Raw genomic sequence first — 20,163 nt, 5'->3', positions numbered from 1 at the left:
ACACATGAGAAAGGAAGTCTGAATGTCCTTTGACCGTGGAGTCTGAAGGATAATTTTTTAAAGCAAATGAATGGGGAAGGGAAGACAAGCAGAGAAGTACAGCTTAGGAAACAGAAACAGAGCAATGCAGTGTAAATACCAAGCCACGCGTAAATAGGCATAAGGGTAAGGGGACCATTTTTAGTTAGAGGACACGTGAAGAGGAGCAACTCTGGAAGCACAAAGGATTGAAAGACTTGCTGAGCAGAAAGGCTACGGTAAATATATGTTGCATGCTCCCTGCAGGTTTTGATTAAGTTAGTGGCATGGTTGGTCGTGGTGGTTTGTGCAGAGGAAGTTCTTGTGGAGAGCACAGTACAAATGAGGGGAAATAAACCCGTGGCAAAAAGTATGTTTGTCATTCTGTTCTGGAGACTTTTGGGAGCCCAAGAAGAGAGCTGTGACTTTAAGCAGGTTATTTGGCATGCTTGGCTTGTGGGGGACAGGCAGGAGTTGTTGGTGGACCAGGTGGACGTTGGCGCTGTGGTGGGCTGCTATGGTGAGTAGGAGGTGGTGATGGTGGAGGAGGCTTGCCACCCTTGCACTCCTGAGGCTCACTCAGCTTGTTGCCCAGTGACGCGGCGACAGAGTACCCCAAAGAAGAGTCTGGGGAGATGGACCCCCAGCCCCAAGGCTGTCCCTAAAGCAAGAGAGGTTACTTTTATGTCCTGTGTCAGCCAGCAGCTTAGGGCGTTAATCGTGTTAATACTTTTAGATCAAGCAATGTGCCAATTTGTAATCTGATAATGAAGTATAACACTGGGTGTGTGGGAAGGGCTTTTGTCTGAGATGCAAGCCTTTGTGTCCTGCCCTGTCTTCCAGATGGGAAAACAGTTTACTGGCTGTAAACTATGGACAGGCTGTTGCATGCAAGTTGTCCAAGTGCCTGCATTTCCGAAGAGGGGAGGCAGGTGAAGGTCTGAAACCAGAAAGGACCTCACTGTTGTTCCTGGAGAAGCAGAGCGTCTATGAAAGCTGGCGAGTCGCATCATGAAGGAAGTTTCTTCAGAAACTAGTTTGCAGGACTGACTTTGTCCGTGTGCATGCTGCTCCAGGTGACTGGCTTAGCATGGAGACCAAGCATCCTTTGGATTTGGTCTATGATAAGTGGATCCACTGCAGTTTTCTTTGATTACTGCATCCATCTTTTCTTGAGCATCATACTAGTGCTGCCTAATTGAGATTTTGTAAATAAATGTTCTTTGCTTTTGTTTAACCTGCCTTGAATTAGGGAGATAGTTAAGGCGATGATCAGGGTGTTGCATCTGTACGTGATGGTGGCTTGTGAAATGAAAAACATATACTAACAACTGCTCATGTCTGCTTTAGTGCACATGTGTGCTTTAGTGAAGCAGTTTTCAACCTCTCTGATACTCTGAAAGTTTCCAGTGGAGCTGCTGACCTTTATATAGCAAATTTGACCTCCTGACAGTAGGCTTCCTTTTCTTGGCTGACTTTTGCAGGTCCCTTAGAAGTAGTCAGTGGCCCCCCAGGGGTCTGCAGACTGCTGGTTGAAACCTATTGTCTGCGTTATCCAGAGAGAGATGGGACATTCTTCCACTGCAGCTGGCCGTACAGGAGCTATGGTTAAGGAGCTATGTTCCTTTCTTCCAGTACAGGCCAAGGTTTAAAAAGCATGCCTGTTTTCCTGCAGTACTTTCTTCTGTTAGGTGTGCTATGAGATGGCCAGCCTCTCCAGAAAGTAAGCTTTCTTTGTTGTATCTCTCTCCAAGAGCCTGTATGGTCCGTTGCAGCCATCTTTGAGTGAAAAGAGTGTCTGCAATATTGAAAATGCCACTGCTCCCTGTGGAAGATTTCTCGTTGAACTGTGCTGTTTTTTGGCATAGTCTCTTAGGATAGCCACACGCTGCTGTTTAAGGAAATGTATTCAGCTGATTGTAACCTGCAGCTGGTCAAGCTCCAGATCTAAGAAGTGAACAAGCAATACTTTTAGTGAGTTCTCATTTTCCACGTGTGCATCTGTCTCTATTTCACCTGCTGTAGATAATCAAAAAAAGAAGAGATGGACTGACGCTTTCAAGTCTGTCCAGCTTGAAAGAAAAAGGCTTATTCTTTGTCAGAAAGATCTTCCTTTAGGTTTTAGATCTTGTAATTGCCAAGCTGTAATGTTTAGGTACTGGTATTGCCAGTGGGAGAAGGATGAAGTTTATCCAGATCCTTTTGGTAAACTAAAAAGTTGGTGGAAGTTCGATTAGTAGTGAACATTAAGAACTGATTTAATTCTCCTGATGAAGTGGCTTCAGCAATTGACTTCTGCTACACAAGTCACTTCAAGCAATGACCTTCTCAGACCTGAGAATGCATGTGTATGACCTTTTTAGAGAGAGATGATTAATTCACTACAAGAATACCTGAAGGCATTCAAATCTGGGGTATACTAAATCCACATATGGATTTTTCTGGGCTCTGCAACCAGCCTTTCGGAGAAAGACAAGGCATTCCTTTGTTGTCTCAGATAGCAGCACTGTGTTTTTGTTTTTGTTTTTTTTTTTTTTTTAAGACATCTTTTCTGCTAAACACAAGGATGGCAGTGCAGCAAACTCCAAAGCGAAAGAACCCTGTAAAATATTTTTGAAAGACAAACCAAACAACTCTTCTCCCTTTTGCACCGAGCTTGTGACTTCAGTTTTGATGGAAAATATGAAGATGTTGAACCATGCGTGACTAATCCACCTTTTTTCCTGGAACTGATTCTCTTGGGCTTTCTTTGCTGTCTGTGTGCTGATCACTGCTGGCAGGTTGCGCATCTCTCCAGATGCATCTCGGGTCGTTTCAGTCTGTCTTGCATGCAAGACAGTTTCAGACCCTGCTGTTGCAGATGACCTCAGCGATCTCTTTCACAAACTTATCGGGATCTATTCTAAATAAGTTGTTCGCCTCTGCTGCTGTTGGAAACTTGTTGCAGGACCACAGTCCTGACTGGATTATAAAATTCCAACTCTCCTGCTTAAAATTATTAATGAGGCATTTAACACTCATTTCATTCGTTCTTATGCCGATGTTTTTCTTTAGCTGAAACAGGTTTTCCTCTTCCCTGCTGCTTGCTCCTTTGACGTGTACAAAGCCGTTAGGTTGCTTCTTAGCTTTCACTTTGTTGCATATATTGGAACAAAACCAAACTGTATAATATCAAAATCTCCTGCAAAATGGAAGTGTGAATTTTCAGATGTTCACTTTCTAGCCTTGACCATTTTTCCATCGTACAGTACTTCTGATGTGATGTCAATGGCAAATTTTCTAGTACTGAGTCTGTCTTTTTGTCTGCCATTGCTTTCAGACCTTCCATCAAGTCCTGTCAGACTGCCAGTCTGTAGTGTATAAAATGACTGCTCATTTCAGTTTTCCAGAAAACATTTTAGCTTTGCCTTCTGTGAGAATTAACGTCTCTCTTGGATGGTGGTAGGCTTTCTCTATGATCTGTGCACAGTCTGAGCACCGAAGAAATTTCATTAACATCACAGAATTGTTTAGCATATTGCCCAGGATCACATCCAGACGGGTTTTGAATATCTCCAGCAAAGGAGACTCCACTACCTCTCTGGGCAACCTGTTCCAGTCCTCTGTCACCCTCCAAGTGAAGAAGTTTTTCCTCACGTTCAGATGGAACTTCCTGTCTTTCAATTTGTGCCCGTTGCCTCTTGTCCTGTCGCTGGGCACCACGGAGAAAAGGCTGGCCTCATCGTCTCGACAAGCCCCCCCCCTCCCCCCCCCCCCGAAAAACTTGTACACATTGATGAGATCCCCTCTCAGTCTTCTCTTCTCCAGGCTGAACAGGCCCAGCTCCCTCAGCCATTCCTCATAGGAGAGGTGCTCCAGTCCCCTCATCGTCTTGGTAGCCCTCCGCTGGACTTGCTTCAGGAGTGCCACGTCTCTCTTGTCCTGGGGAGCCCAGAATTGGACACAGTAGTCCACGAGAGGCCTCCCCAGGGCTGAGGAGAGGGGCAGGATCACTTCCCTCGACCTGCTGGCAACACTCTGCCTAATGCACCCCAGGATCCCCTTGGCCTTCTTGGCCACAAGGGCACACTGCTGGCTCATGTTTAACTTGTTGTCCACCAGGACTCCCAGTGTCCACCAGGACTCCCAGAATGTTCATAGTCAGTATAATCTGACTTGAAGGATGACCATTTTGCAAACTGTCATGATTTTTCACATGTAGATCTTCTCCATGTAAAATGGGCAGCAGGAGCTGTAATTGTGCAGAGCACTTTACCTTCTCTGTCTGCAGGCTTTGCTTTCTTCTTGTTTCACCTGCATCTTCTAGGTGTGAAACTAGCCTCACAACCACTCTGACGTCACCAAGGCTTGGTGTCGATCTTGGAATACTTGTGTCGAGACCAAAGTGTATTGAGCCTCACAGAAAGCATCTTTATATGCTGATCCTAGTGCTTCTGTAGAATATTAGATGAGCAGAGAGAGCCTTCTGGGATGGAAAGATAATTACGGTGGTGTTGCTAGGGCCATTGCTGCTCATGTGAAGCTCTAGTCTGTAAAGGAGACTTATAAGAGCGATGTTTTCTTTCAGCGTTATGTATCCTAGCTCTTGCCTGCTGATTTCAGTGTCTGTGGCTGGTTTGAGCTCTGCAGCCACAGTGAGTCCCAGCAGGGCTGGGGGGGACTAAGCTGGCTTGCGCTCTGGTTTATGTGTAATTTCCTACGGGGTTAACCCCGGTCAGAACAAGTGGCCATTTCTCACTATGCGTGCAGCCCTTTCCTGGCGTGGGAGGTATAGCCTAGTGTGAAAATCTGAGAAGAGAGCAGGATGCTCTATGTCGGCTCTTTTGAGAGTGGAGGTAAGCCACATTCAGTTGATGCACTTCCAAAGTGTTGCACTTCCACAGGATTAGTACCTACAGCATTTTTAAATAAAATTGAGAAGTTAGGACTGTCAGTTGTGGCAGATGATAGCGTTTGTGGGTCACCCTGGCTCTGGGTGAATGTTAGATTTCAGTGAGCAAAACGGTGGCGTTAAAAAGTAAGATCTCTGCCTTCCCAAGGAGTTGATGCATTTGATTTAAGTTGGTTCCTGCAGCTTTCAAAGGGGATGCCATTTTAAAAAGCAGCTGCAGACATAACATGGAGAAAATGAGTGTAGTTCATCAGGGTCAGTAATCGGACTTTCCTCTTTAGTGTATGATGGGTAGTCAGCCAATGCTCAGAGAAATGAGTGTGCCGCATAGTAGAATCTCTGAGTAAGCAAGGAGAAATCAGAAGGTGAAGGTTCCCCTTTCTTCAATGTCTGAAAATGAACCTGTGCCCCAAGCAGGACAAATAGGGAACGTCCTTGGGCGAAATGAAGGTCTGTGGAGATAAGCAGCAGCTCATAGTTGGTTGAATTCCTTACACTCCTACCTGAGTCCAATCTGCTTTGAGTATCTAAAATGTTCCTACCATGACTGAGCCTCTCTTCTGAATATTTGGTAGCTGCAGCATATCTTTGGGGAATTTCTTAAGCCTTTTTTTTTTTTTTTTTGGTAGCGTTATGAATGCAGGGTCGAGGAGTCTGCAGAATGTTGTTTCTTAGTAAATCATTCCCATGTAGCTTAATGCCGCATGCAGTAAGACCTTCCACAGGGTAGAAGAACATCAAGAAATTAATTTCAGATAGACTTAATTTATCTGCTGTTTTTCATCCAAATTGTTCTTTAGCCATTATTGCAGATGTGTGAAGTATTGACTGTAGCATGGATGCCTTTCTAGTAGATCATAAGTACTGTTCACATCCTAGAATCACAGAAGGAGTCAGTGAACCCAGCCCCTTGCCCTGTGTGTGACTGGTACCTTTGTCATCCCTAACGCTTGTTCCTGATAGTTAAATGGAGTTTAACATGCCTATTTCTAGAACTGAGTTTAGGAGCTGACCAGTGCTCTGCTAGAATGCCTTGGCTTTATGCCAAAGGTTGGTAACGTAATTCTGCAGTAATGAAAGTGAACACCTAGGGACAAAACTCTCTTGGAAATCTTGTTATCCGTTGTGCTGCTAGTGTTGGAAACTTGAAATGCTTACTGACTCATGTAGATACTGATGAATGCTAAAGTCTTTTTTTGCCTTGAACTTTATTCATCAAAAAGTCTGAAATGTGGGCTGATTTCAGTGAATAATGGAATTGAAGATAACTGAATATAACTGATATAAGATAACTGAATTATAGCCCATGAGCAGACTAAAATATCCAGTTTATTATGCTGCATGGTTGTACTAGATATATAGTGTATTAGTGTATATCCTAAGACTGAGGCTATAGGTGATTCAAGCTGCGATCTCGGATGGTTCAGCTCTCCCATGAGGCAGACCCTCTGGCAGCCTTTTTTGTTCTTAGCCTTGACACAATTTGCTTGAAAATGGTCCTGAGCTGGACTTTTGGCTCTGCACACCTGAAGTTTGATCATAGAGTTTAGCAGCAGCCAAATCGAGTCTAACCATAACCCTGTGGTTTGAATGGTAAGTACAATCTCCCAGGATGATGGTGGTTTCTGTCTAATGGGTAGGAGACCTGTGGGTGGTTTGAACCTTGTTTGTGTGAAGTTCTATTGGCAGAGCTGCAGCGAGTGGCTCTCAGCTGCTGAGTGTAACATAGCTTTGCACACAGTTAGGTTGGGATGTTTGCAGAGAACTTGGCATCCATGGTCTTTAATACGTGGCTTATAAGGTTTTAAGATGACTGAGAAATTTTCCTTGCAGCTCACTGCAGACTTATTCTGACCTCATCCATCTTCTCAGCTGTGTGTGCAGCCACAATCTGAAGCTTGGAGCACCAGGAGAGCTGGCCTCATCTGTGCAGAGCGAGGTTTGGCAAGCGCTCTCTGCCTGGTGTATAAAATATTTTGGGCTTCTTGACTTGGAAAGGAAAACTAGCAACCTGATTTCAGACTCCGTGCGTTGCAATTCACTGCTCTGTGTGAACGTGTAGTCAGGCCTGCAGCCCTTTTTCAGGCAGGACTCTCTTTCAGAGAGCAACCTTCCTGCTGAGGAGAGGCAAAAGTGGCTTGTAGTGTTTGCATCACGTGGGATGCTTTGGTTTTGGTACAGAAAGTATGGTCACTTTACAAGGAAAGTCAAGCCCCAAGTAGCTGAAATTTCTCAGCCTGGGTAGAGCAGTGGAGAGGTATCGGGTAAATTAAAATGGATTCACCCAGGAAATAAAGATGGAGAACAGTAGACTGCATCTTTTAGGACTAAGGCCTGTTTTTAGTTAACTTAACAGCTCTTAAAAGGGGGTAGCAGCTGTTGTGGCCTTCTTTGTTCCCTCCTCTGAGCTCGCATTATCACCTTTGGAAAAGTATGCCAATACCGGGCACTGGATCCCTGAGCCCTTGTGTTATGAGTGGTTGGACTGCAGGCTAGCTGCCTTCTCTGGGTACCATTCATTTGCGTGGTGTAGTAGGTTCTCTCTCTCGTTAAGGGCAAGAAGTCTGGTTTTGGGACTACCCTTCTGAGACCAGTTTGTGTCTGGTGCAGGGGCCTGAACGAAGCTGAGGATGGCCTGGATGTTTCCTAGGAAAGGTTCAGCTTGAACTGTTTTGAGCACCCCTGATAAGGCCCCTAGGAAGGACCAGGCTGGGCTTTGGGGGCTTGATACTGTCCCTTCAGGGGTGGTGAGGCAGCCGGTGGTCTCTGAGCCCAAATGCATATCTCCCTTCTGCACCCTAGCCATGGCTCCGCTGCGCTTGTTCTGTGTCCACAAATGCATCCAGACATGGCTAAATTCATCTGAACCGCTAACAAAATATAGCGAGAGATAAAGCTTTTGCTTAACTGGTGCTAGGATAATAGAGGCCTAGTTGTTGTCACGCTACAAATCTCCCTGCCTGCTGCCTCAGACCTGTTGGTTTTTGGGGGGGAGAGCAGGTTTTGAGTCTCTCTGGTTAGTTTATGCTTCTCTACCATCTTTGAGAAAGTGCCTGCTGCAGGAATGAGGTTTATTTGAATCAGATGAATGTAATCTGCCAGATAATGAATTTATTAGCAATGTGCTTATTAAAAAACCCACAGAGCTGAGATGCCTGGGGCTCTTCAGACTGTCTTCCTGTATGCAATTCTGGTGGAGCCCCTGCTCCATTTCACAATGGAGGGGACCTGCAGGTCAGCTCTGCTTCCTCTTGAGATTTCAGCCCTCTTGGAACAGGAGCTGTTTAAATTGGCAGTGCTCCGAAAGATGCGGGAGAAGCCTGTCCTTTCTGTCCCACTTTACTGCCCTCATCAGCAGTAGCTCTGATTAAGGAAATAGAGAGTTCTTGCATTTCAGTAGTCAGCCTCACTGCCTTGGCTCTGCCCTTGGGTTTCCTGTGCAAAAGCTGACTCTAGCAGGCTCGAGAAATCAAAACCACTGTAAAAGGGAGGCTTTCTTCATCTACCCTGTGTGGCAGGTGAGGGAAGTTACTCCACTCCTTCCTGCTTTTTTTGATCTGCTCCGAAATCCCTCGTGGGAGGACGTGCTTCAGAGGTCCTGCCTCAATTGTGCGTGCAACATGATGAATAACCAGGCCTGCTAAATGATATCTATATGCAAAAAGAGGGCAATACCAGTGACCTTGTCACACAAAGACTGCAGGGCAGTGGAGTTACAGCACAAAGCGTAGACTACTTGCTGGCTAACTGTAGTACACTTGGGCTCATCCTTTGGTATAAGCTGATTTTTAGAGCTAATCTCACCTAAGGCTCTTGGATTACAATGCTTCATTATGGCTCCTTTTCCTCTATCACCATAAACCATCTTAGAGTTGAAAGTAGATGTAGGCTGGCTGGCTGCCTGTAATGTTGAGCTAATCCTGAGAGATTCATTTGACTGGGAGAAGAGATGTCTGCAAAAGTAACCCAATCCCTTCCCTCATCTGTCAGAAAAGGAGGCAAATTGGATCAGCTCTGTGATGTCCTGTGCCTTGGTCTGGCTCAGCAGAGTTAAAGGTGCAGTCAAACTTTAATGTTTCTCAGATGCAAAATATCCTTTACTAGTCTGATGTTGCTCATGCATCAAAAGCATTAGGTGGATCCCGAGAAGCATGGATGATTGTTAAGGCAAGGCTGAGCACTGAGAAGCACAGAAATGATTGTGTGCATAGAGTGCTTGGGTAAATTCTGGGGTTTGTTTCTTGCTCGACACTGGGAGTCGAGACTGGGCTTTTTAAGGCTTTGAATTATTTTTTACTTGTGTTGAGCAACACCAGCAGGTAGCTGACCTAGACAGAGCTTTCCTCAGCTTTCAGTGTGACTGGCCGTGGCTTTGAAAACGTAGGATGCCTAAGCTAGAAGCCTGGCTGGGGTGGTTTGGTGTGTGAAACCAAAGTACTGTTGTCTCTGTGGACACTTAAGTTTTTATGAGGAAGGTTTTCTGGTTTTGCGTCTGCTTTGACAGTGGTTTAGGGGAAGCCACTTTTATTTTGGGATAGGAGTGCCTGTGAGGGACAGTTGCACCTCAGATAAGATAAAGCGGGACCCTGTCAGCTCTGGGCATACCTAGATGCTAAATAGGTTGGAGGCAGCAATGCTGGCTGACTTGATGTACAGCGCTTCTCCAGGCGCTGTGCTTGATTTGGTAAACTGATCTCCCGGAATGGAAGATGTTGGGATCAGATGGTCCTTCAGTGTCCTGCATCTCTGGGGAGTTTTGGGGTGTTGTGCCTACCTGGTGACATCTTCTCAAGCCTGGTAAGCGGGACCCTTGTTAACCCCATAAACGTTACCATGAAGCTGTTTCTTCCTGTGTGTCCATGCACATTGAGGCTGTGGGACTGGAGGCAGCAAGGCAGGGGACTCGACCTGACTTCGCTCTGATGCGCGGTGAGAACTGTACATGTCAGATGTGGCATGGCACAGAGGGTATTTCCAATTACGTCGTTTGGACAGATGGTGCCCTTATCCAGCCCATAGTGACTTCGCTGTAGTGACGCATGCCCTCCCGACCGTGCGGCTCTCTCTTTGTAATTTCCTCTTAGCAGGGCTCCCCACAGTGCTTTTGTGCCGCTTTCAGTATGCGCAGCAGGGCAGCATGGCGTTTAGTGCCTGGCCTAAATAACCGCAGTCACTCTGCTTTTGTATCAGCTCTCTGTAGCAGATGGGAGAAGAGTTGACTTTAAAAAAGAAGTGCCTTTTAAAAAGCCAGTTGTGGCCTTACTGGAAACCCTCTCCATGAGCTATGTGTTTTGTTCATCCATGATTTCTGAGCCTAACAGAGATGGCAGGGGTCCAGCGGTCAGCACAGAGCAATGAAAACAAGTAGAGATGTGGCATCTTGTATGCAAGATGAGCTAGGACTGTTTCATATACAGAAAAGATGGGTGAGAGGTGATGAGGAAACAGGCATCTGTGCAAGACGCATGTTGAGCTTCTCTGGTTGGTGCTGGTACCCTATGTTCCTGTGTGATTGCTCTAAAAGCCTGCATTTGAAATTGGTGATAAGGACTGCTTTCTTTGCAGGGCTCCAGAAGAGGTTAGATATTCCCGTGAATGAAGATGCTGCCAGAATGAAGGCAAAAAGAGGTTGATAGGAAAACTTGTGATGGATATGATCTTGTGCTTTCCCGTGCATAGTTCAGGCTGTTGCTTGCCCTGGAAGGGCACTTTGACATCATCCTTTGGAGGGGTGGATACTAGTGGAAACCCTGCATGCTGAGACTGTGTAATGTACCTTATTGCTGGCTGGAGTGGCAATATTTATGTCAGAAGGCAATGTCCTTGTCACTGGCAAAGAGAGGCTGGAAAGGTTGCTAGGAGGGAGCCTGTGTTGAGCCTGGGGGCCTGTATGTCCAGAGCAAAAGTTGAGTTGGCAACTGTGGCTCCTTTACCATGAATGTGTTTTCCATCCCTCGCTACTTGTGTTACCAGGATCTGTTAACATTATATTTTTCAGAGATCCTTGCGGGGAGTCTAGATGGTAACTTGTGATAGCTTGTGCCATTTGGGATAACACTAGCACAAGCAAGGAAGAAAATGCGCTCGTTTGTGTATGCTCAGCTACAGATTTTCTGAGGAAATGTCCCTCAGTATGTGCAGGCATAAGGGATGTTAACTGCCTGTATGACAGGCTCACCAAAGGACTTTGGATTCCCCCCAAACATCAGGTGTTTTGGGAATGGAGTCTGTCTTAATTAAATGCAGACAGTTCATGCTGAAAAAGAAGCACAGCAAAAACCAAGCAAGTTATCTAGCAAAAAGGAAACCAGAAGGCAAAAATGGATCCAGAGCGTTTTGGTAGTTTTAGGAGATGATGCATTTTGACTTCCTTGATCGTGAATCCTGCACACTTGTGTGTGAGTGCAATCCTTGCAGGCTGTGTCCCTGCTTGCTTGCTGATCCCTTGCAGATATCGAGGATGTCACACTGGGCTTTACTTCTCTTGGAATTCAGGAGTGGTAGTGGGGCGTGGTCATGGCCCTTTCTGGTGATGCAAGGGAAAGGAGTATATGGCGAAAGAAGTGTAGAGGGGCAGAAGGGCTCTTGGAAGAGCACCACTGGGCATAGATGGCATCTGGAAAAGGAAAATGAGCTTTGGGTTTTTTTGCATTTGCTTTTTTCTGTTTTGGTATTTAAGTAGTGGTGAAGTTGGGGCTGACTCAGGCTTTGCATCGTGAGGGGTGGCAGTTCCTGAGGGCCCTGTTAGGTCGGCAGACCCTGAGTGAACCTTTGGCTTACAGCTAGTGGTGACTATGTTGATAAAATAGGGCTTATTTGAAGGCTGATGAGTGTGAACTGCTGAATGAATAATGTAATCCCCTGAAGAAGCTGGGAAGTTTGAGGGCAACACCCATTTATTTTACTAAGAGGGGCCCTGAATGACGCTGGGGCAGCAATAATATGGAGTGCAGTCAGGCAAGGAGAGGAGGGTGCCTGCCCTTCTTTGAGCTGTTTAGTGCAGGTCTCCCTGGTCTGGCCCTGGCTGCCTGGTGGCATCAAGGGAGGTATAGGAGCGATGTGACAGAACCTGCGGCCAAATCCTGCACCTGGACCCAGGGCTGCAAGGTTCCTGCTGGCTGCTGCCCCGTGCCGCTCCAGCGGGACTGGCTGTGAGAGCACTCCGATTCTCCTCCACAGGAGCCAGGCTGCCTTCATCCTGTGAGTTAAATAGTCTTGCTACGGGACTAGTTTGAAAGCCGTTTGGGAGAGTTCACAGTAGTGGTTCGCCAGCAGAAAGGACTGTAGCTGCTGGTGCAGGGGAACCAACTGCTTTCGTATCACAGCTGCACCTGGAAAAAAAGGTCCCCAGGCTTAGCTTTTCAGCCAGTCATGAAAACATGCCCCCAGAAAATCTCAGGTCTGGTTCCATGTTTAACACTGTGTGGGGATTCCTCTTTGATGCATCAAGCTCACTGCATGCCCCCAGTTGCTATGAGTGAGCTGTGCTTGTCACTTGTCAGCAGTCCTGCTTCTGATGAGATGCCCTGGTGAGGATGGATGGCAGAAGGGGGAGTAGGGGTAAACTGAGATATTCCTCTCAGTCGGCAGAGTGGAGGTGTGAGGGTTGGCTGCTGTGCTTGCTGAAATCACTTATACCGTTATTCTGGCAATTACCTGTGCTTCAGTGCATGCTTGCCTCAAGTGACAGTGTCGTGGGTTGCAAGGGACAGCTGCTTAGTGCTTTTTTGACTGTCTTTTGTCGGACAGGCGAAACAGGGGCCTGGCACTGTTTGGCACATCTCTCTAGCTGTACAGACTTGCATGCACCTGGCTCTCTGCTAACCCTATATTATGTTCTGGCTCTTCATGACAAACTGACTGCTTGTGCAGCACTGGGAGAAATGAGGACTTGGTGCATAAAGTGGAAGATGTTTTCTTGGGCCTTGCTGTGAGAGCAAATTTTGAATTTTGATAGCAAAAGACTTTAGGGAAGAAACCGGGTTGTTCCTGCTGGCTAAAGAGACTTCCTCCCTGTTACACAGGGGAATTGCTTTGGGCGGGGGGGGGGGGGGGGGGATGCAGCAAGTCCAAAGCTTTCTCCAAAGTCTAGATTTGTATTGGCATATGTACAGTAGGTGTACCTGGTAACCAGAGCCTGCTTCAGCAGGTATCTGTCAGCCGGGCTATACCTTCACCACAACGGTGCATTTTTACAGCAAATAAGTAACATAGAGTAAAATCCAAGTCGAAGCAAGAATAAGCTCTAGGTGTTCATCTTTGATGGAGCTGGGCAAAGTGAACTCAAAATCAGTGCATTGAGCAGTTCCTGCTCTGGAAGCTTCCACCATACCCCCAGGCCTATGGTGCATATTTGCCTAGTGAGCCAGTGGCTTGAGTGACTGGTGGTGGCTGCTCCAGGAAGGAGCTGGAGGAGACCAAAACGGGCAATTTTTGAATCCCCTGCCTCAGGAAGGGAAGCCAGGGAAGAAACCCCTATTTCTTTGTGGCCACAGAGTAGGTGCTGGATTTGGGCAGCAACAGTCTTATTTTAGTCTTGTCTGTTTGTCAAGGTCAGATTTTCACTTGCCTCTTGACAGCTCTGGGACCTTGGCATCTTTGGATATGCCATTCATGAATCCATTACCAAGGCAAGCAGTACCATGAGCAGTGGCAAAAACATATAAGCTATTTTCAAATGTGTTTCCTCAAATTACCAACCCAGTTCTACCTGAGGTGGGATTGCCTTCTGTAGGTGACTCCATCCAAGTTGGCCATACTAATTTGAAAGAGACAATTTCAGGGGGAAAAAATAGCTTGTCTGATTAATTTCAGGATAAGAGGAATCTCTGAAGAATTGCTGACTGTATTGACTAGCTTTCTGCAAAGGGGCCACAGGATGACCAGTCCTGTCTGCAGAATATCTAAAATTTTTTTTAGCTGAATAAAGAGAATCTTCACTCTTAAATCTTCCCTATTCCACTAGATCTTTTTCCCCAGTGAAGACAAGAGTAAGAGGAAACTTTTCTACTCCATTAATTTTCCATTTCCCTCTGTCATGTCTCTGCTTTGGATGATATCTTTTAAATGTCTCCTTACATGGAAGACATTGACATGGTAATTTTTCTGCCATCTGTGAACTCGTGTGCTGCTTCTGCTGGGATGGGAGGTATTTTCAGCTCTAGTGACCGTAATGCGTATGCTGCTCCAGACAAGGACACCCCTCTCATTTCCCTGCTCTAGCTGTTTCTGGGATTCTCTGTTCTGATCCACTTTTCCTACGCTCTATAACGTCCCTGGTGTTTTTCTAATCACTGCTGTTTATTGAGCTGTTGTGCTCATGCACAGCTGAGGATAGCTCAGCGAGCACATAAAATTCTCCCTTCCAGCACACTGTAAATGTGTAAATATCATTAGTCTCATTCTACGCTTGGCACAGAATGGCCAAGTGGTGTTACAGCTAGTTGCAGTGGTGTTTTTCATCACGCTTTTATTGCTGGAGCTGGATCTCGTTTGCTCTTTTTGTCTTCTCATAGCACTCTGTTTGGCTGTGTCTGTGGGTGTTCCACATTGTGGCTATCATTTATCCACAAGTCCTTGGAGCATGTAAGCAAAGGAAGAGGGGAGATGCACCTGAGAAGTTCTTGGAATGGATCAGCAAGGTTTATGGGAAGCACTTCTTGATGCTTTTCTCCATGTCTTTGCAGGCAAAGGACAGTGATGATGATGATGAAGTCACTGTTAGTGTGGACCGAGATCGCTTCATGGATGAGTTCTTCGAACAGGTGAGTGTTTTCTTCAATGTGACTTTCAAGCCAGCTTCAAACCTCTCTGTTAGTGCTGGAACAGGCCATGTGGCTGTGGTATGGATTCCTGTGCCAGGCCTGGGAGGAGGAGCAACAGTCGAGTTAGGGATGGTTGTCCTCTCCTGATTGATGCAATTCTGCTGGTGCTCAGGCTATGGCTCCTTCAGAGTTACTCTCAGAGTAGGATTAGTGAGAACGAGGCTTCTCAGCAGACCTGAGGCTGTTGTGTGCCTATCTGGCCCAAAGGGCACTTTGCCTCTCCACTTGCTCCTGTAGAAACCAATGGGCCGACTGTGCCAAGTGACCAGTAAGTGGGAGCATGTAAGCCTGGGGAAACAGGCTGCAGAGTATGAGACTGTCTTGTTGCAGTGTGCGTGCCTCCAAACTGCCATTAAAGCAGACAGGCTCTAAAAACTCTCCTGAAAGCACCTCTGCAGAGTAGCAATTTGTGCATGGGATTGATTTAATTTTGTCTTTCGTTAACAAACAAGAGGTTGTCTTCTGGCGTGTGGGTGGTTGTAAGATATGCATGTGGAGTTTTAGCATACTCTTAGCATGGCATGTGTGTAGGGGGTGTTAAAATGTGTCTATGCAGGCAATGGAGTGCAGAATGAAAAATCTGACATGCAGATGGATGAAGATGAGTGAAGTGGTGGTGTGAGTCCAGGAAAAGATAAAGCTAGAGAAACTGCAGCCTAGTAGGCAGCAGGGCACAAGTACAGGTTCCCACTCTCTGCAGTGCTGACGTGCTTCCTTGCAGTACAGAAGTGTAGGGAAGATGTCAGCATAGGGAGGCCAAGTGAGAAGTTACCTCTCAGCTTTGTGGGGGGTGAGGATCAGACTGGGTTTCTCAGCCTGTGGAGCCAAGAGCTGTGGGGGACAGAGCTGGGACTGAGTCTGGCTTGTGCATCTTGAGCGATTTGCTCCGTCTGAGATGCAGAGTCTGGGAATTCATAGATCTGGTGCTCACTTAAATAAACCCTACACATTCCCCAGTATATCAACAAAGCATACAGGACCTAGAGTCTATATTGTATTGTTGCAGCTCCAAAGCTGGCTGCCGTGATGTGGAAGATCTCTTTTCGCATCGGACCTACGGTTTGAGAATTCAGCTGGAAAATATCCACAGAAACTCTCCAGGAGGAAGTCTGCAGTGGTTCAGATGTGTCATGGTTGCTTGTAATGATTCTTCCCTTTTCCAAAACTTCAGGCTCTCAAGGGATGTCTCTCTCTTCTCCATAGGTGGAAGAAATTCGAGGGTTCATTGATAAAATTTCAGAGAACGTGGAGGAAGTGAAGAGGAAGCATAGTGCCATCCTTGCTTCGCCCAACCCGGATGAGAGTGAGTGAGGCGCGTTTGTTCTTCTCTGCAGGATCTCGGGGTGCTCATGGCTGCTCTGTGAGCTTGGGCTGCTTCTGGGGTGGACAGAGCACATGCAGAAGTCCTCTTTGATTGCTGGAAAGCTAGAACCTGCTGAGATGGTTGATGATCCAGGTGAGGGAGGGATGGGCCCTGGACTTAGGTGGAGAGCAGACAGAGGGACTGCTGACAGCTTTTTTTGTCTTGAGTGGTGAGATTTCTCAGGCTGGTGGAGAATCGCCAAAGGACAGGGGAATGTAGAAACTGAAAAGAGTAAATGGCCTTTTTTAATCCAGGTGACCATTTTTCTGTTCTGTCCAGACAAAGCACCTCTTCTCCATTTGCTTCTATGTCAAATATACTTAATTGCAGGCAGAGCTTCTGTGACTGGGAAGCAGCAAGATCCACCAGCTCTGCAAAGGGAGCTGTGGAAGGAGTGCTTGAGAGAATGTGTAACACTGCCTACTTGCTTCCCAGCAATAGCTCCCAGCCTAAGGTGCTTCCTGGGGAGAATAAATGGATGAGGTGGTACTTGCAGCAAGAGCCAAGCCCTGCTTGCTGGGCCTAAGAAATGGTATAGGCTTTTCTGAGTCTGCCGGTATGCATTTGTGACCCTGTCCTGAATGACGTTGCATTGCTGGCTGGCTACGGGGTTTGTCCCTTCAGAGCCTTACTGATGTAGCCCTGTTTTCTTCCCCAGTCATGTGTTTCCGTGTAGAGTTTGTTGCCAGGGACAGAAGTTCAAGTTAGCAGTCCTCATAAGGTGGCAAAATTTGCCTCTGGAAGGCTAAAGGATCTGGTAGAGTTACAGCTGTTGATGATGAGTTCCCCTGTCCTGAGGTGTGTTTGCTGCCTTGTCAACATAGGGCTAGCTAAGAGATCTGGGGAAATTCAGTGGAAATGTGAGCATGCAGAGCATTTGCTGTTCTGTTGTGGGCAGTGGGGTTTTCTTAGCGCAAAAATTTTCCAAGTCTGATGTTTGCAAGCCCCTCTGTTGGGGAGCAGGCAGGATGACAGTGCTGAGTGTGTGTGGGTTTTTTTTTTTTTTGTTTTGTTAAGAAGGGGAAAAAAGAAGACTGAAAGTGCGGATGAACACAGCTAAGTGGAGCTGCTTGTCAGCATGGCTGGACCCTGTGCTCCTGACGTGCCCTGCCACATGTTGTACTGTATAGCAGGCAACACAGAAAACACTGATCTTTCAGAAGGATGCTATTTAAACAGAAGGATCCCCCATTCTGCTGCTCTTCCTTTGGTCTTGCTGTGAGCTGATGTGGGTTTTCCTTTGCCTACTTCCCTCTGCAAGCAGGAAGAGCTTGAGTAGTGCTGGTGGTCATGGAGCTGATGGGGTGCTGCAGCAACTGCTTGTGAGTTGTCTCTGCGCTGCCAGCAGCTGTCCAGGCTGTAGTGACCCTGATGCAATGGTGTAAAAGGGGTGGGAAAGCTGAGGGAGTAGATGCTGAGAGCAGACCTGTCTTGGCATCTACCCTCACCCACTTCACTTGCCCAATTCATTTCCATGTCTACTTGCATCCTTCCAACTTTCCAGGAAGCTGTTTGTATGTACTTTTTTGTGCCTAGCTCCACTTCAAATCAAGAGATATTACTAATTGCTTGGAAGCGCCTGGCCTTTCCTAAACAATCTCACGCTCCTCCCTCTGGGCAGCAGGTTCTCAGCTAAAATCCATTTGGCCCAGCCTGAAAGTGGAGGATTTTCTCAAGGGAATTCACATGTCTTGGGCTGTTGCTTACCCATCCTCTAGGCTTTGATTTGTGTTTGCACTGTAGGATTTTGCAGTATTCCTGTTTGTGTGTCTTCATGAAAGAGCTGTCACTGTTTTGCTTCTGGCTGTTGGGCTCATACAGTGTGTATCAGCATGGTGTCTGCTCTGGGTTGAGCCAGACCTCAGACTACAAAGGGCACTTATGGCCTAAAAATATAATAATCTGTTTAGAAGTCTGAGATCTGCAGCAGACAAGATGCTGTGATACTGACTTCCAGAAGCATCTAGGAGGTTGGGAGTGCTTCTGGTTTTGTTTTACAGTGGAACCTTCCCTTGATGTTGTAGAGCATCCAGTGTATAATGCCAAAAGCCATTTGGGCAGCAAAAGGAGATCCCCAGTCTTTTAAAGAAATAAGCGTTTCATAACACTGTGGCAGTGGGTCTAATTAGGTGCTGAATGGTAGATGCCTCACAGCAAATTCCAGCAAGGCAATAACAAAAGCTACTTGACCATTACTGACTGACTGACCCTTACTAAGCACAGTAAACACCAGATTTTGCCTCAAAAGACCAGCCTCCTGCTCCATCATATTGCTCCAGCTGGAGCTGCAGGTATGTGTCTAGTGTTAGCTATGCTGTAGTCACAAGTGAGGCTGGGACAGAACATATATACAAGGATTCATGAAATAGTGTATAAGCCACTGTCTGAGGACTGCATCATTTTCCATTCTGTGGCATCTGAAGATGGGGACATTGAAAACAGTTAATCTGCTCCTTTTTTTTCAGGAAAGAGGAAGACTGTGGCTGCAGCTGTAGGGGTCTAAGTAGATAACGTAGAAAGGCATTAAACTCCCATGGCTTTTTAAAGGCAGTTAGTGTGCTGTCTAATGAGACAGTGGGTCAGTTCTTGGAGTAGCTGAAAGTGTAATACTTGTAACTTCTCAGTTGCCATGGACCCAGCCACACTGAGGGTGGTATAACTGTTTCCCTGTACTCTTTCTACCCACAGGGTGACATGCAGAACGTGGCAGAAGTTCAAAAAATGTTAGTATTAATTTCAGCTTCAGTCTCATTTGGAGCTCAGTCCTGTGCTTTGGTTTGGGTGAAAACAGGAGTTACTGTTCTGCTTCAGGACCAAGGAAGGGTTGGGAGATGCTGCTGCTCTTCAGCTCTCTATGTCTTGAGGACATTTATCTCTGTCTTGGTGTCACTTAGCAGATTTTTTTTTTTTTTTTTTTTTTTTGCCCTTAGGAGCTTCTGTATATCTTAGCAGTGGGGCCATGAAATGCAGCTGTTGGGCTAATGTCTCCCATTGTACCTTGACTCTACAATGGTGCAGAAAGGATGCTGTGATGAGCAGCCTTTAAAGCCCAGTGATGGGTGCCTGGTCTCTAGCAAATGTGCTAGGGGTCGCTGTTTTGCTGGTGTCTTTCACCTTCCTGCTTGTCATCAGGAATTTCAGATCACCAGCCTGTTCTGCCCTGAGCCTTGGTACAGGCAAGCCTGTGGAGAGAGGCTGTTTGCAAAACAGCCTGAATGAGAAAAATCAGCTAATAATTTGTGCTGGTGGGTAGAAAGCTCTGAAAGGGATTCTCCAGGCAGTTTGCACTCTTCAGACTGAGTCTGAAAGAAAGCGATTATAGAAATTGCTTTTGCTGAGTAGTAAGTGATTCTGCAGCCAAGGATTATCCATGGTGGCACGGTGGCATTTAGCAGGAGCGGAGAAGCTGTGAGGGTGCTGCTTTATTCTGATCTGACTGAGGAGGAGCTTCAGTCCTTTCCTGTGGTGGTGAATGCTGTGAAATGAGGAACTGCAGGTGATGGTGTGGTGTCTGAACTGGCCCTGGTGCCCTAGCAGCTCCTCCCTGGGCTCCTGAGCCTGCAAGGAGCCTTGTTGAGGTGATTTCCACAATCACCTCTGCTTCAGTACCCACCTCAGGGTATTTGAGCCCAGGGGATGGAGTTGAAAGGCTTGGTGCTCCCTTCTAGGTTGTCTGACCCTATCCTCATCTTCTCCCCAGCCTCCCTGTCCTGGTGGTCAGGGCTAGTTAAAGGTGTGCGTGTTGGGTCTTGATGTAATTAGAGGCTATAATAATTAAGAATGCAAAGATTTGTTCTTAATCCAGCAATGTTATTCTATTGAAACTAATTTTGAAATTAAGATGCATGCTTTCTGTGATATATATGTGAAGTTGGATGGAGCCAAATGACACTAGAATAGAGAAGATAAAAAGCTGATCTTGGTGTGTTCTCACTTCTCTTTGCTTTTTACCAGTACTTTGAACTATGGTAGTGATCACAGTCAAGGCAAGAGATCCTGCTATCTGCGGGGACCAAACTCATTGGGGATTTGGGGTTGTGTTTTGAGAGTTGTCCCCTCTGAAACAT

General features: G+C 46.5%; 1 protein-coding gene across 3 annotated transcripts in view; it reads left to right on the top strand.

The window, feature by feature from the left end:
- STX1A (syntaxin 1A) overlaps positions 1-20,163 on the top strand; it is a 116,247-nt gene that overhangs the window by 9,625 nt on the left and 86,459 nt on the right. For all 3 annotated transcript variants that reach the window (XR_011134946.1, XM_068910327.1, XM_068910326.1), the window contains exons 2-3: positions 14,596-14,673; positions 15,937-16,036. Coding sequence is in view for 2 of the 3 variants with exons in the window: in XM_068910327.1 (XP_068766428.1) it covers positions 14,596-14,673; positions 15,937-16,036 (178 nt within the window). In the remaining variant the exon portion in view is untranslated. The remainder of the gene's footprint in view (positions 1-14,595; positions 14,674-15,936; positions 16,037-20,163) is intronic.

The sequence above is a fragment of the Struthio camelus genome, chromosome 16, assembly GCF_040807025.1.
Source record: "Struthio camelus isolate bStrCam1 chromosome 16, bStrCam1.hap1, whole genome shotgun sequence".
NCBI lineage: Eukaryota > Metazoa > Chordata > Aves > Struthioniformes > Struthionidae > Struthio > Struthio camelus.
Note: the sequence above shows the minus strand (reverse complement) of the source record. Positions and strands in the feature narration are given on the sequence as shown.